The sequence below is a fragment of the Micromys minutus genome (assembly GCF_963924665.1).
Source record: "Micromys minutus genome assembly, chromosome: 8".
NCBI classification, from domain to species: domain Eukaryota; kingdom Metazoa; phylum Chordata; class Mammalia; order Rodentia; family Muridae; genus Micromys; species Micromys minutus.
In genome coordinates, this window is record NC_137977.1 from 29,811,342 (window position 1) to 29,824,420 (window position 13,079).

Consider the following 13,079-nt stretch of genomic DNA (forward strand, 5'->3'; position numbering starts at 1 on the left):
TTTAGAAAACCCAAAGGCCTTCAGGAGGCCCTGATAATCTCTCTTTCCCCTTCACAGGGAGTTGAGCTAATTGTCGCTAATAAAGACAGAAAATAGGTCCTTAAGGGTTGAAAGGAGGCTGGACAGAATGCTCAGTGGGTAAGAACGACTGACCAACCGAGTTGGAGCCCTGGAGCACACATTTTAGAGAGAGAGAAGAGAATCTTTAAATCTTTCCCCCTCCTGTGCATGTATGCACTGTATCTTGATCGTTTCCCCATAAATAACTCAATGCAATTTTTCTTTCAAAGAGATGCTTTCTATTGATTCATGCTATTTCCCTAGGAAGTTCTTTAAATCTCTCCAATTTTCATGTCAAAATCCTTATTTCAAAACCAGGAAATACCTTTCCTTAAGGTCATCAGGGCAAGAAACAAAAGATTGCCACCAGCTAGAGTGTCTGAATTTTGTTCTCACAAGGAATTATTTCACGAGCCGAAACCTGAGAGAACATGGGTGTTTATACAGGATACCTCTGTTCACCATGAGACACGGTAGGTACAAAAGAGCATGTGCAGAGCTTCTCAGCGGCTAAGCCAGCCTCAGTGGACTTCTGTACACATCCCTGCTTGTAGCTTGGAGTGTTCTGTGAACATGTGGGTGTAAGATTTTATGATGTGGGGGAAACTGAAATCATTTAGGTGCAAGAGAGTGCAGTTGGGACAAAATAAGCAAGCAGAAATAGATGTTGAAAGAACAGCAGCTGCACAGGAGCTCCTGTGCTCCCTTGGAGTCTACAGATTTAGGTTCCATGTTCTCAGAGACAGGCCTGCTGCTTCTGTCCTTCCCAGGATTCCGTGCCTTCTAAGTTTCCATTTATTATTCACTGTGAGCATGTCTTATTGAAGTATCACCAGACAACAGGCTTCCCAAAGGTCAACTTTCAGATTTTCACATTCTGAATACTTTCTAAGCTCTACAGTTACATGGGATTATGGCCAAACAAATTATTTTCTAGGAATAAGTTAGTACCTTAACATAGTTTGATGTGTTCGTTTAGACAAATTACTTCAATTTAGCTTAATGCTGGCTTCTTCAATTAATTGTTAAAAAGTAGTTGTATAATAATAACTCTGGATATTCTTCATTCTTTTGCTTTACAGTCAACTTTGACCACTTTGAAATTTTGCGAGCCATTGGAAAGGGCAGTTTTGGGAAGGTAAGAGCTGAATTGTCCAGCTTCCAGGAGAGATTTGGGTCACAGAGGGTCAGGGGATGGTGTGATTCATGAGGTGCTAGGGTTATAAAGAAATATAACTCATAAAAGTTATAGAAACACTTTTACAAAACTGTCACCACCATGCATTGGAAGTCAAATGCAAGATTAACCAAGTGTGGTTTTAGGACATTCTTGTTCAAGTCAAATCTTCCTACCATCAGGAGAGTGGGGGAGTTTCTCTTTCCCTAAAGAAGGATAAGACTTCAGGTGTTTATTTTAAATTCTCCATAAGAATTATCATATTAGCATAAGGCAATTATTTTCATGGGGAAAAGAAGCATTTGATTTTTATATTTTCCCAATTTGCCATTTCCAAAATTCGATTATGGAAAATATACACAGTCCAGCTTTCAGTAAAAATATTTTGTGTTCACTCTATTAGTTTCTCTGTGGAGACACACTTTAAGATACAGTAATAAGTTCATATTAAATCTGCATGTTATGTTATTTTGGTGACTATTATATAGACCTCTAAAAAAAAAATTACAAGACATAGACAATTGTGCAGCTCCTTCCTCACGCTTAGTCTTTCCCATGACATCACCCATGCTAGGAACGAAGACTCTCTGCCTAGTGTTTTGTATCTTACCTTTCCGGTCGTATCCATTGTAACCACGTAAAGGAGGATCAAGGATGCTATTTGTTATCAGGAGAGTCTTAACAGGGAGCAGATTTGAATGTTGTCTTGAAGATCCTGGGAGCATAAGCAGGAAGGCTAATATAAAAAAATAGAAATTCAATTTTTGCTTTACTAAATACATAAAGAAATAAAATGAAATATTTACCCTGAGTGGAGTAAGAACTTGAACACCTTTCTGCCATACCAAAGAACAAGTCTCACTTTGTGTCTCTCGGCCATACTCTTCCTCCTCCCTATTCACCATGCTCAACTCGGCTTACATCATCAGGTCTGCATTGTGCAGAAGAATGATACCAAGAAGATGTATGCCATGAAATACATGAATAAACAGAAGTGTGTGGAGCGGAATGAGGTGAAGAACGTCTTCAAGGAACTCCAGATCATGCAGGGCCTGGAACATCCTTTTCTGGTGAATCTCTGGTAAGTGCTTTGGCTGCACCTCTGAGTCAACATCCCTGCATCCATCTGCAAACACACCAATTACATCATGAATACTTGATGAGTACTGGTCAGTCCTCATTATGATTATTCTTAATGGATTGTACATGGCTTTGGTGTTAAAATGAGAGAAAAAAGTTTGGTTTATTGTTGTGTTGGGAATCAAACTCAGGACCTTGTACATCCTAGTCAAGCATTCCACCAAAATGTTTTAAATGCACGTGTGTGTGTGTGTGTGTGTGTGTGTATGTGTGTGTGTAATGTATGAGTGATGAGTATAGTGTGTGTTGAGTTTATATGTACCTGTGAATGTGTATGCAATTGTACTGGTGTGATATCATAGGCCAACCACCTTTTCCATCTTATTTGAAATGTGGTCTCTTGTTTATTGCTACATACAAGTTTCTAGGGATTCTCCTGTCTCCACCTCCCATCCAACATGCTGGGATTACAGATATGTGTAAGTGCATCAGGTTTTACCTGGGTTATAGGAATCCAAATTCCCACACTATCTTGTATAGCAAGCACTTTATCTACTAAGTCATCTCAGCTCAAAATGCTTTTCCCCTATTTGTCAGGAATAAATATTCCCCTTGCCCTTGAGGCTAGTGGTTGTTCAAGAATTTGAAAATTACATGGACCAATAAGGAATGTGTTCATATCTCTTATCTTTAAACCAGATAGATTTTTTTTCAATAAATAGAGGCTTAGAAACTTTGGGTGTCAGATATGAATTTCCTGATGTTTATTTTCCAGACATGTAGAAAACACTTTTTCATTAAGATAAACAGTAACAGGCTGCTTTCTTTGAGATATACATACACACACACACACACACACACACACACACACACACACACACACACACCACACAATGATTTTACTGTATATTACCAGAGATTTGGTAAAGTCAGGTGCTGTCTTCCTCAGCCAATAGGTTTAAATGGAATTAATGCATTAGTGGCTACACATTAGCTCTCTAGGATCAGGACTCAAAGCCATTTCCACATTCAAGGCTTAGAACACATGAGAAACTAATAATGTTTATTACCTCCAGCACTCTTTGGTGCAATGAGAGTTTTATGTTTCTCTCTAATTTTACTGCACATTTAATGCATCTATTATGTTAAGAGCTGGATCTTAAAGTTAACTCAGTATGACTGTTATTTAAATATGCATGCCAAGCAGTTCTAACTTGCCAGCAGGAGCAAAGAAAATGAAAGCCTTTATCCAGAGACTGCTAATGGAAAAATAATTGAGAATCCGCTATGTGTTTGAGCGCATCCTTTTGGAGGCATCAGTGCACAAAGCCTTCCTCCATCCATCTCTACCTAACACAGTCCGCTGAATCTGCAATGTGTTAGATGCTTCTCAGTTGAAAGGAAGATGGCTCTGTGTGACTTAGAAATAGATGTATCATAATTTGTGCACTACTCAGACCTCCTAAGAGTCTAATTTTGGTACAGCCTCGGTGTATTTGTTAATGAGTATTTTGGAGTGGCCTATTCAAAACGTCACCATGGAAGACGCTGAAATGGTTTCAGCAGCTTTCTCTTGCTTAGCAATCATCCTATCCTCTCTCCTCTCCCCACCCAGAAAATGACAAGGGGCTGTCACTTCATGGCCTCCCTTTGTTCAAAGTCATATTTTTTCCTCCATAAAAAGCTCAGCCAACTCATTTTCCCTTTTTAGAGCCAAGAACTCTTCATGAGGACACACCTAGAGTTTTCCTCTTCTGTGCTTTGTCTCTGCTTGCTATGTGGGCACAGGCAAGGGAACCTGGGTGCAGGGATGTAAGAGAAGTAAAACACTCAGAATTCTGTCATTCTAGGCTACAGTCTGTTCACTGTGTGTGCAGAGCTGGCCATATCGTGACAGACGAGATTTAACCATGGTTTTCAACCTTCCTATTGCTGTGATCTTTCAATCCAGTTCCTCATGTTGTGGTGACCCCTGTGTATAAAATTAGTTTGTTACTACTTACAACTGTAATTTTCCAACTGTTACAAATCACACTGTAAATATCTGACATGCAGGATATCTTATATATGATCCCTATAAAAAGGTCTTCTGGGCCAACAAAGGGTTGAGACCCATAAGTTGAGTACTATCGTGCTATAACCTATGTTCCCTGTTTCTTTGTTATTCTCACTGACGCTCACAGTGGAATATTGGACAGGCTCCACTGATGGAAAAGAAAGGAAACGAAGCCCCACCTCTGCCATGCACAGAGCAGAGCACACCTGGAGGTGGGACGTTCCTGAAAGTAAAGCAGAAACAATTTTCTAAATTATTTTTTATTCACTGGCAACACTGTGTGTGTGTGTGTGTGTGAATTTTTATCATTTCATCCCTGTTCTTTTCTCTCCTTCCTCCTCTTCTCTCCCTGGGACTTTCTTCTTCCCAATAAGTGCCCCTTCTGTTTTCATGTCCCTTTTGTTAATTTGCACCCCATGGAGCTTAATTAGAATTGCTTGTATGAGCAAAGGTGGCAGGGTTGTTATTTAACTGGGCCTATCAGTATCTACCCCATGAGGGGAAAAATGTGATATCGTTTTCTCAAGCTACCATTGGCTATTCTACAGTTCATTGGGATAAGTGGCAACTCGTGATGAAATATTGACAGGGCTCATCCAGATAAACACAGCCAAAATGGATCCAAGACTATAGCATCTGCATCCCTCAGACAATTTTTTGTAACATGCCTCCCATCCTCTAGCTCTCCCATTCTTTACACCCTCTTTTCTACAATGTTCCCTTAGCTTGGAGCATGCCTTCATTTAAACTCATTTTTGAAGCTGTATTTTAAATAAGCTTATGAGATAGGTTCCCATATGGCTTTTACACACATCCCTACACTTAGTTATTTCTCTACAAATCTCCTTTGCCACGTCTTCCTAATTTCTTCCCCACTCAAACTTCTCTACTCCTAGTACTACTTTTTGTCCCCCTTCCCTTGAGCTCTTCTGTCCCACTCCGCACAGGCTCATAGCAGAAGCCAGTTTCTCTTCTTTCTCTCTGCAGTGTGTCCTGTCCTAACAAGGCAACAGTGGTTTTAAGTGAATTTTCACATAAAACAAGCATGTCACAAAGCTTCGGGATCTTAACAACGAATGATCTATCATTTTAAATCACATTATCAGAAGACATGGTTAAAACAAATAACGTGGGCTGTTCCAGCGGATGGAAAGGCTTACCCAGCCTACAGGCTCCAGCAACTATTTGTTAGCAATTTGTGTTTCTTGTTCCATGCAGGCATAATAGTCTAAACGTACCAGTCACTAACAGTTCAGTGTAGATGCTTGATTGCAAAGCATCATGGGAAGTCTCTTTTATTCGTTCTTTATTAGAGTTGGTTTTGATTTCCCCCCTTCATTCTGCTTAACACAAGTTAATTAAATATTCCCAAAATATTATCTATAACTCAGCTTTATGTTCTGGCTGAACAATTAGATTCACCTTGACATTTCCCAAGCTTTGGAGATGCAACCAGTTCAAAACTCTTGCCCATTTCTCCATCTGTGCTTTTCCATTATGCTTTTTCTGCCTAAATTGTATCAAATAATCTTCTCAAGATACATCTAGCTTCTGGGGTTGTACTCAGAAAACTTCACTTATTAAGGTAAAGAAAATATCCAAATTTCTCTTAGGCACTCTTTGCTTTAATGTTAAGAAGTATGAATGTACAAATACATTTGTGTGTGCACATGAAGTATACGCATATATATATATATATATATATATATATATATATATATATATATATATATGCTTGAATTTTTTCTGCTTATTGTCATGAATTTGAAAAACAGAAGAAGGAACTCATAGACAAATGAAAAACCTTTAAAGTCGTTGAAGCAACCATACTTCATATGTTGACATGTGCTTTTTAGCAAAGCATTTGCTTATAGTTACCTGGGTTGTGTCATGCATTAGTCCCATTATTTCCTTCATTAGTGTGTTCTCTATTGAGAACCAGAACCAAGCTATAGTTCAGGTGGCCATATAAAGGTGGGAGGAAGTTTTTTGAGTCTCAGACAACCAACCAATAATTTTAACCTATTGTTAAGTGCCACACAGACACATTTTTAAATTATTCATTATTGAATTTATCTAAAATTCGCATTTAGCTGGCTAGAGTTTACTCTTATTTGTCAGATCTGGCTTTCCTCCTTGTAACACAGACCCACAGTGAGAGGATATGGTGATGAGCAAGAATGGACTGAGCTCTTAGCTGCACAATATTCCTATCAATGGGAAAACACGGATTGAAATATAATTCTTGAGGAAGATGGGGAAGGATTTAGTAGAATGCCCTTCTTCTGGGTACTCGAGTTACAGGGAGAGAAGTTCACCCACGTAGACACCCAAGGTGACAGGCAGGAAAAACATTTGAATTAACATTTAACCTTGTCGGCCTTACCTGGATCCAATCAGGAAGAATCTTCAGATATGGGACCTGTTATCAAGTGAAAGCTACTAGTCAGGGCTGGCATCCAGGAAAGTAAATACAATCTTCCTGTGAGTCCTTCCCTGAGGGCTGTTACCCAGGCCCTGGCAACCCATAGTCAGAAAACAAATAGACCCATACACAGTAGCTTCCCCAGGTGGCTTCTGTTAATTGAGATTAAGCTGCAAGGCACTCTGGGGCCTCTCTCCCTCCTTGCTTGGGCCCCTGGGGCCCCTGGGCTCACATGTGGTTTTAATAAATTGGAGGACAAACTCATCTGTTTTAAGTGGAGACCACCTGTACCCAGAGCATTGCACCAGGTCTTTTGAGACAGCTGAGCACACAGTCCTGTGGATGGCTTTCTGAAAACTTCCCCCGTGATCTTCACTTCATTTTGTTGGGTTGCAGACTGAGACCTCAGTAACTGACAAAGCTCCTCTCAATGGCATCCCATCACATTAGTTTCGATGTATGCTAGAGTCTTTGTTTATCCTAACCAACTTAGTTGAGAAGGATTGGTAGTTCCAGTCTACAACCGGACCACCTGAGAGGTTTCCCCAAGAGTTATACAGAGCAGCTGTAAGGACCTGGGCTCACTTCTGCTAACCTAACCCTGGGTCTGCCTTCCTTCTATCTCAAACCATTCCTGGCAGATTTCTCACCCGCAGAATGTGTGAGACAGCAGAATTAATTTTGTTCATTATCTTTCATGCCCACAGGAATATAACAAGGCAGGCAGATGTGCTTGCATACTTTTCTCTGTGTTCTTCTTTAAGTATTCGAACAGGGCCTAGCATGCAGCAAGTGATCAAGACATACCTGTTCAGAGAGTGAATGAATAAGTATGTTAGCGGTGAGACCAAGTCATTGCCTCCTGGTTGATTGATTTTTGTCCCCATCACACCAATACAACTATTACACTACCCCAAACACACTCTTGTGTAATTACACCCACTCCAGCTTCTAGCTAGCCATAGGGTGTGAGGAACTTGAGGTTTAATTCCTGCTCTCCCATTCGGTAACTGTGAATTAGGCCAGTTACCCTATATTGCTTGGCTTCTCTATGGATAACTGAGAATGAGAGTAAGACTCATGTAGATGACTACAACTGGTCAAAACACATATCTAAATACTGTATAGAGTAGGTTTTAGTAAGTCTTGTTTTTAAACAATTGAATGAAGATGCTCATGGACGTTGAATGACTCTCTGTCCCTATGAGAAATGAACCAGAGAGTTCATTTCTCACGACCCTAAAAACTGGGCAGACATTTCTTCTGGTTTGAGAGGACTTATTTGAAGCTGTCTTAGATAGGGAAGTTAGTCATCCAAAATAATCCTCCTAGTTCTTGATAACTGGGTCCAGTCATCTCTGCTGCTGTCTTCTCAGCAATAAAGATGTGGGAAATTCTTCCAGAGCAATGGAAGAATTCCTAACAGCAAGAAAGGATACACTTCCTGAGAAACACTTGTCCAGCCTCTGCCTGTGTCTTGTCTTCTGTTCTCTATTGGCTAAAGGGAATCATGAGGTCAGGATCAGATTGAGCTAGAGAAGCAGGTTCTACTTTGATAAGGATCATGGTAAAGTCAGAATCTCAGAAGATCAGGTAGAGGAACCTCTATAATTTAGAAATAGTCCACCATAATACATGGAATATTCTTAAGGCATTGAGAAGTGTATATGGTCACATAAATTCTTACTCATAGTAGAACTGGAAACTACAGGAGGTAACCAAGTACTTCTAGCTGTGGAAGTTGTTGAGAAAGCATTTGTCTTTGTAGTAACTCTCCTTCAAGAGGACTGTACACACACTCAGATGTTTTACTGTATATGATTCATCTAAGAAGCCCACACCAATGCTCTCAAATGTACCTCACTTTCTTCTGATCATTCTCTTTCTTTAAGCCCTTGTTTGTAAGCCTATATTAGAAGATTCTAAACCCCAACACTGAAATGACTATGCTTGGTCATGACCCTGATGCACATGGATGACACAGGAGGGCTGTCTCTGAAGACCTTAGCAGAGACAGTATTATTGGCTGGCCTGTGTGCAGTAATTATGCCAAATGTACTTGATAGGCTGTCTCATGAGCTAATGAGATATTAGATATTGACTAGCTCGGTCTTCATAACACAGGTATCAACTCTCCATTTGCTTATTCTATTAGGAAACCTTTTTTTGTTTTTTGTTTTTTTTTTTTTTTGTTGTTGTTTTTTTTTTTTTAGAAAACAGCACACAGATATTAAAAAATACTCAGCTAAAAGGGAGCTCACCAGGCCCATGGACATAAATGAAGAAAGAGAGCTGAAGAGCAGGAACAAAGGCGATTCTGGGAATCCAGGTACAGGAACAAATGAGCAAACCCTTGAGGCTGTCTGGCCCAGATGAGTCAGCGCCAACTGATTTCCTTGTGTCAACCACTCAAGAATCAAAGTCCTAGGGGACAGTCTAATTGACTCTGCTTTGAACAACAGGCCTGCCCCTTGACTAAAAGACAGAGGAAAGCATGACTCGGGATTGTTGGCCAGAGCAACCTGAGTGACAATGTCACTTGCTGAGATGGAGATCAGAGGAGGAACAGATTCAATTTAGGGCTTCTGCTCATTACGTAACTACAGTTATTAGGTAGGGAGTAAGTCTGGCATTCAGCTAGTGGCTGCATTTCAGGTACTAGAAGGGAGCATCCTTGTATCCTTCTCATAGAAGATGGAATCCTTGCATCCTTCTCATATTAGACGGAGTTTCAGGAAACTAAACAGAGAGGGAGCAATACACCAGCTCTATCTGTTATCTTCCCAGTCACTACGCACAAGTGGGTGTCTCCTCTCAGCTCCAAAAGTTAATTCGCTACCCTGGTGCAGCCGAACGCTGCAGCTTCATTCTTCATTTGCAGCACTATATAATTTTGGCATTATGTTGGCTTCAACTGGATCTTATCAATTTTATATAAAATTTGTAAGAGAGTTTCAATTTGTATTTTAAAACTTATTTATTTTGGGTATTATTGAACCCATAGATTAATTCAAGGAGAATTTAGAGCATATTAAAATGGTAAATCTTTTTTTAATTTATACATTATATATTTTTTGTTTATTTAGAGGTTGTTTTCCCCTTTGTTTCTGATTTTAATTTAGATCCTGTTGTGGAGGGTTATTTTATCTGATTTTAAGATTTAGTCTTAAAACTTAAGTACTTGGTGTTTTTGATAATAGTACTTTTTGAATCAAATCTGTGTTTTATAGTAGTCTGTTGCTTTCATGTTAAAATAAACCGGATACTGGTGTTACTTCCGCCAACCATGCTGAACGTCATCAGGACATCCCCAGTTGGTTTTCAGTATTTACAACCATGTTATGTAGCTAAGTGTGGCAGTTTCATTTCTCCCTCTCTGGTCTCCTTCCTTTGCTCCTGTGCGAAGGAAACAAAGCTGAGTGACCACAGGTTCTAGGCACGCTGGTCTCCCCTGAGTTCCTAGAAGCTGATTGTTAGAATTTTAAGATGCTATTTGATATATTCTGTAGGGTGCCTTTGTCTATCCTAGTCAGGATAAGGAAATGCTGTTATTGGTTCTAGATTGTGTTCATTTTAAATCGAATGAGTACTATAGGCTATCAAGTAAGTTCTCTTTAAATTGGGATCATTTTTACTACATAGTAAAGTAAATTGATTTGTAAATCATAAATCAACCTCCAATACCCCAAATGAACTGTGTTTGGTCACATCCCATTCTTTCTACGCATTTCTATAAAACTGCTGCTCACTGTGTGCTTCGCTGACTAGTTTGTTTTTATATTTTTACCTTATTTGTATAATGTCTTTATTTATACATCTATGTTTTATTTGGTATGCATTTTGAGATATGTATAAATAGGTGTGAATGTCAAAGATGATAAGGCAGTTAGAGGGAAAATTTGTCAATGAAGGGCAGAAGGGGAATGATTGACAAGTGGAATCCTACAAGATATAAATGGGCTATCCCCTAGCACTTAGGCTTGGGCAGAAGATGCGGGTGAATGCTATAGCCTGACATTGAAGGTGCAAGTGGATTGACTAGCCTTAGGTCGAAGGTCCAGGTTAAAGGCAGGCTTAATGTAGAGATGAGGATGCTTCTTTCACTGTTCTAGGAGAGAACACAGAATGTTAAGTACATGTGTGTGGAGGGGACATATGAGAAAATCTTATTCCTGATATTGACTCTGGCTTACTCTATGAAATTGTAAATTACAGAGGTATAGAAATTTTAAGGAGAGAAACTAAGAAATAAGAAAAAGATAAAAATTTGAAAATTAGAATAGTATTTTCAAAGTCTCTATTTAAATTTTGTGTTTATAAATTTAAGGTGAATCAATTATAATTTTGTGCTTTTTACATAGGTTGAACATATTGGCAAATGTAGGGCAGTGGTAGACAAATGCCTTTAATCCCAGTGCTTGAAGGCAGAGGTGGGTGAGTGTGTGAGGTTGAGGTCAGCCTGGTCTATAGAAAGGGATAGACATACAGAGAAATAGAGTCAGAGAGGCAAGATATAAAGAGAAGAAGGAGAAAGAGAGAAAGAAATAAAAGAAGGGGGGGAAACAACAGGCAAACTAGGTCAGAGCCACAAACCAACATTATGGTCAATCTGGATCCCATCTTCTCCGATTCTCTGAGACTTTCAATGACATTTTACATCTCATCCTAGCATTATGTCTATAAGGTATTTACTTACCATTCCTTCAGCAACAGTAATACAAAACATTGAAAAATAAACCCAGTCAAAAAACAAGTTAAAATGTGTAGATGTCATTTAGCATGATGTTTTAGTAGAACGAAATCACAGCTTGTTCTTTAAAATAATCAAGTCTGAGGTAAAAGTTTTTCTCCTCTCTTTGTTTCCCTGGAAGAGTTTTGAGTGTCAGGTATCAGACATGGTGCTTAATAGTACATCCTTGCTAAGCCAGGATACATGACTGCTCCCAATTTTGCTGAAGATGCCCTTGGTCAAGTTTGACTGTAGGCACTACGTTGTTGAAAGGAAGTTGGGTAAATTTAACAAGAAACATCAGGGTGAAGGACAGAGTAAGGGCCTTTGTAGCAGCAGTTATGGGAAGGCCTCCCACTGCCCCGAAATTTGTGGAGTTGTACATTCTGTTCAGCATAGAAATAAATTGTCTGAGAAACAGAGAAATGGACAGTCCAACTGTGCCAGATGAATGGTCTTTCCCTCTGCTCAGGAATGACAGGTCAGCAATTCTGGTTCAACACCTTTTCAACCCTCTCATGCCAGTCAAGGCATTCCTATCCCTTCCCAACAACAAGTGGCCATTTCCTATCCCATCAAGGACCCGGAATCACAAAGCTGGATTGGTCTATCTGCAGTGGTCTATGACTGTCGCTGATTCCTGAAATTATCAATCTTTAAAACTTGTTTTTTTTTTCTCTAAGTCCTTGGTGTAATGTTCTGATTTAATTGTTCCTTATTAACATCTGAGCATGTGTCTTGGCCTTTCCTCTTATATGGGGAACAAGATGATGCTATTCCCCTTTGCCTGTTTACTGGGTAGCTTAACTCTCTAGGGGAAACATCCCAGTAGATTCTGTGCAAAATAATAGGAGGCAAATTTCCCCTTGGAGAGATTTCATAAACAACGTCTCCACAGCCAATATGATAAGTTGGCAGATCATGAAATATGCAGAGTTCTGTCCAGAGAAAGGCCAGCCTTTGAGCCACCAACCAGAACATAAGGACATGGGGAAAATAATCAGTAACCTGTTTTATGATTCAAAAGAAAGAAAAAAAATACACACTATGTTTTTCACTATAAAAATTATGCATATTTATTCATTTTAGTTAATGCTTCAGTTAATTGCCTAAGTTGCATTTCTTTGAGTTTTTATGATCCCTATAATTAATTTTAGAGACCTGTTCATATTTCTGTCATATTTTAGTCAACTTTTCTAATGGTAGGCTTAAAAGAAGGAAATCTACATTCTTTGGGTCACCCCTTTAACTGCAATACATTGTGCAGGGATCCAGATATGCAATAAATATTTGTCTAATGTCACTGAGTAAACAAATACACATTACACAGCAGGCCACATGCCAGGAGGTCCTGGTGCCTGCAGAGAGGAACAAGGCATAGGATCTTCAAAGTTCTCACTCAAGGAAGGTGTTCCAACTAAATGAATAAATTATGAAAATACAGCATGAGTCAGAACAGCATCCCCTGCTATGTTTCTGAAATGCTCCATCACGGGCAAGAGTCTGAGCGGTATGGAACTGAACTGGAGAGAAATAGAAAGGTTATCCAGGA

The 13,079-nt window shown here is 39.4% G+C and overlaps 1 protein-coding gene across 1 annotated transcript in view; it reads left to right on the top strand.

The window, feature by feature from the left end:
- STK32A (serine/threonine kinase 32A) overlaps positions 1-13,079 on the top strand; it is a gene marked incomplete at both ends in the record, with an annotated part of 106,709 nt that overhangs the window by 32,296 nt on the left and 61,334 nt on the right. The window contains 2 exons of the mRNA XM_080920277.1: positions 1,143-1,198; positions 2,167-2,318. Of these exons, the coding sequence (XP_080776403.1) occupies positions 1,143-1,198; positions 2,167-2,318 (208 nt within the window). The remainder of the gene's footprint in view (positions 1-1,142; positions 1,199-2,166; positions 2,319-13,079) is intronic.